The sequence below is a fragment of the Portunus trituberculatus genome, chromosome 43 (genome assembly GCF_017591435.1).
Source record: "Portunus trituberculatus isolate SZX2019 chromosome 43, ASM1759143v1, whole genome shotgun sequence".
Classification (NCBI taxonomy): Eukaryota; Metazoa; Arthropoda; class Malacostraca; order Decapoda; family Portunidae; genus Portunus; species Portunus trituberculatus.
Genome location: NC_059297.1, coordinates 16083177 through 16086895, shown reverse-complemented (window position 1 = coordinate 16086895; position 3719 = coordinate 16083177). Strand labels below are relative to the sequence as shown.

Here is a 3719-nt window from a genome sequence, read left to right as displayed (position 1 = left end):
ACTCAATGATTAAGGAGCTGCATATTTTGGCACATTAAAATTGACATACACAATAACATGATTATATCATAGCATCGATGGAAAGAATTACCTTCGTTGAACCATTTGTAGCTTCGTTTATAATATAAAGCAGTATAAAGATATCTCACTAGATATCTTTATATTGCTTTCAGGTATTTATTTATTGACTCCAGAAATTCATGTGCGTAATATATATTCAGTGCAAAAGAAAATTGCTTAGATAAAAAAAAACATTAGAATTATGAAGAGCTTTGATAAAAGCAAAACATTGTATATAGCAGAATATGAAAAAAAAAAGTGTCGCGTATGTTGTTATAGTCATTTCGGTCATCCCTGAAAAACATAAAAAAAAAAAAAACTTCTAATGATACACAGGCTGTCACGACACGGGATACTAAAACCTGTAAAATCATCCAACCATAAAAGAAGAAAGCAAAAGGGAAAATAAACTAAACATGAATTCAGGAATAATTTCAATTTCTTTTGGGATTACACGTCTTTTCTCTTTTGTCTAATTCATCTTATGTATATTTTCCTTGTTGTACCACGAAAACTACAAGCATATTTTTTCTATAGTGTGGTCAGTAAGGTAAGTTTCCTTATCCGTTTATCCATCTATGTATTTGTTCATTTATCTATCTGTCTATCTACCCGTCTATGTGCCTATCTACCTATTTATTTATCTGTGCATCTATACATATATCTATCTCTACGTCTTAATTTATTTCAGTTCTTTACCTATGTAGTTTTGAAATGTGGGCTCTTCAGTATACTACACCCACGAAATATGTAAAAAAAAAAAAAATGTGCTTCAAGAATTTAGTTGCTCCATAAGCGGCAGTCTGTATCTAGATCTATGACCACCTATCATTCGCATCTATAAAATTGTTTCTCTTTTTTTTCAAACCTCCTTGTTGAGTAACACTAACAGCTTCAATGCTGAGTCTATCCCATCCATCTACTGCATATATATATATATAAGACTGAAACATCACCAGTATATACCTAGGGACCTGCGGGAGTCTCGCCTCGCCACTCCAGGATTCACACTTGACTAACCTCTCTTCACTGCCAGTCATCATTCAACCGCAGAATTCCCTGTGTCTTGGAAATAACAAATCACTCCAGTACGCATCATCACTCTTAGTCGTCATAAGAAATATAAACAAGAAGGTGGAAGTAAGTACCTGCATTGCCGATACACCTATCGAAAATTTACACACGAAAACATGAAGAATGTTGCCAGAAAGTAATGAGTCTTATACTCTAGCGAACTTGAACCTGACTTACACATCTACATATATTGACTGCCAAATGTTGCAGCAATGCTACAAACTCTGCAACATGTTTGTCTATAAAATATAATTTGATTTGAACACCAATATGTGAGTATCTCTTCTTCACTCTTCACACACAAAGAAATAGCGAGAAAAGTAAGTAAAAATCCGTTATATTCCAAATGAACAATAAAAGTTTATATTCTCATATAGTAACGAAGAAATTTTAACCTTCATTTCTCCTTGTAATTTTTCCTCATCGTGTTTCATACCTAACAATCAAAATTATAAATGCCTTTACTTAAGTACATGAATAAGATAAGCACGTTAATATTCTTGATTCCTCTTTACCACAATAGAATTCCTATGGCTGTATGTTTGGTAGTTCCTGTGGTTTACTGGAGCCAGGAGCACCCTGTGGCTGTGTGCTTCACAGGTCATAGTAGTCATAGTAGAGAGACTATGAGTTGTATCCTGGCTCACAGCCATTCCTTAGAAGAAGAGTAGCTATCTTTTTTTCTTGTAACCTTGCCACGAGAGCATGAGTTGTTGCTGTAAGGGCATAACTCAGTCAACTGACAATCTATCAGCCAAAACTCTCTTCCCTGATAACAGCCATGACCCCACACACATTTCGGTACTAAAGCTAAAAATATGCAACGACATGCAAATAGGATCAAAACAAGCCTTTTATGTGAAAATGTATTAAAGACACGGTCTTGTAGTTTATACAGACATAAAAGGACATAATCTACACTCGGCCGCCGTGCAGACCCAGGTGGTAGGAAGAAGGTTGTAACTGGCTCAGGGACACTCTGCTCTCACCATTCTGTGGAAGACGAGAAAAGTTCGGAGGACTGTCAACCACGCATGAATTATAGGGAGCATTTGAGACCCTCTGTAGATCCTCGGCATCATTCACACTCCTCTTAACCCAAGGCAATAAACACACCACTTCAGGAACCTGCCGTGATAACAATCACAGTAAATGGCTTAAAATGAAAAGAGTACATGCACCAGAATCTAATGCATCGTCACCAACATTACCATTGTCATTACCAACATTACCACCCCTATTATATCTAGTAATACTTATATTATTACTTATACTGATTCTGCTATTGCTGCTGCTGCTGCTGCTGCTGCTGCTGCTACTGCTACTACTACTACTACTACTACTACTACTACTACTACTTCTGTTAGAACTACTATAACAACAACAACAACAACAACAAAACACAAAACAACAACAACTACAAATATTACTACTACTACTACTACTACTACTACTACTACTACTACTACTACTACTACTACTACTACTACTACTGTTACTACTACTACTACTACTACTACTACTACTACTACTACTACTACTACTACTACTACTACTACTACTACTAGTACTACTACTACTTCTACTACTACTACCTTTACTTCTATTACTACTTCAACTACTACTACTACTACTATTACTTTGTTTTCACCATCATCATAACGACCATCACTAAACACCACCATCCTTACCATCGTCATCACCATCGCCACTACTACCATTACCATAACTATCACCACCATCATCACCACCAAAACAACAAACTTCATTACACCACCTCACCTTTATCCATAGTAACCATAGCGCCTGCCGTAGCCATAGCCGCCGTAGCCACCATAGCCGCCGTATCCGCGACCGTAACCATAGCTACGGTAGCCGCCATAGCCGCCAAAGCCGCGGTGACCAAACCCTCCGTGGCCTCCATAGCCGCCATAACCGCCATAGCCACCATAGCGGCCAAAGCCACCAAAGCCACCGATGCCACCGTAACCCCCGTAGCGGTAGCCTGGGTCTGCCTTGGGTTCAGGAGCTGCCAGTACTGAGGCCACCGCCACCAGCACCACAAACAACACGCACACCTGCAACACAACGTCCTGCTCAAGACACCACCCACGCACATCCTGGACACGTGATACACTTCAAAAGGCACTCTATCACAAACTTGATGGATAGGTATAATTAGGAAGACCCTGCAGTATTATTTCAATCCTTTGACCGTCAAATGGCTGCTTAATATACAAATCTCGTAAGTACTTCAGATGTATGATATTGGACTATTTTACGAAACAAAAATAAAAATACAGACAATGAGAAATTTGAACGATCTGATTACTTGTTTTGCCGTCAGTGATGTTTTGAAGCTATACTATGCATCTGTACCAAACAAATGCGCAAAGCTTGAAGAAAGCCATGATGGTTCAAAAGTTTATCTTATACATCAAAATTAAAGCTTCAAGTCCTCAGTGTAGCTAACATGATCTTGATTCTTCTTGTGATATATTCATGAATGTTCTATTCCAGGGGTTCTCAAAGTGGGGGTCGCGAAATAATTTATGAGGGTCGCGAGAGAAGCAAGCCCATCCTTC

The 3719-nt window shown here is 38.3% G+C and overlaps 1 protein-coding gene across 1 annotated transcript in view; it reads right to left on the bottom strand.

The window, feature by feature from the left end:
- Positions 1-1986: 1986 nt before the first annotated feature.
- The window catches only part of LOC123518112 (neuropeptide-like protein 31), a 2603-nt gene continuing 870 nt past the window's right edge, over positions 1987-3719 (bottom strand). The window contains exons 2-3 of the mRNA XM_045278728.1: positions 2917-3212; positions 1987-2127 (exon numbers count right to left, since the gene is read on the bottom strand). Coding sequence (XP_045134663.1) covers positions 2919-3212 — 294 coding nt within the window. The 3' untranslated portion in view covers positions 1987-2127; positions 2917-2918. The remainder of the gene's footprint in view (positions 2128-2916; positions 3213-3719) is intronic.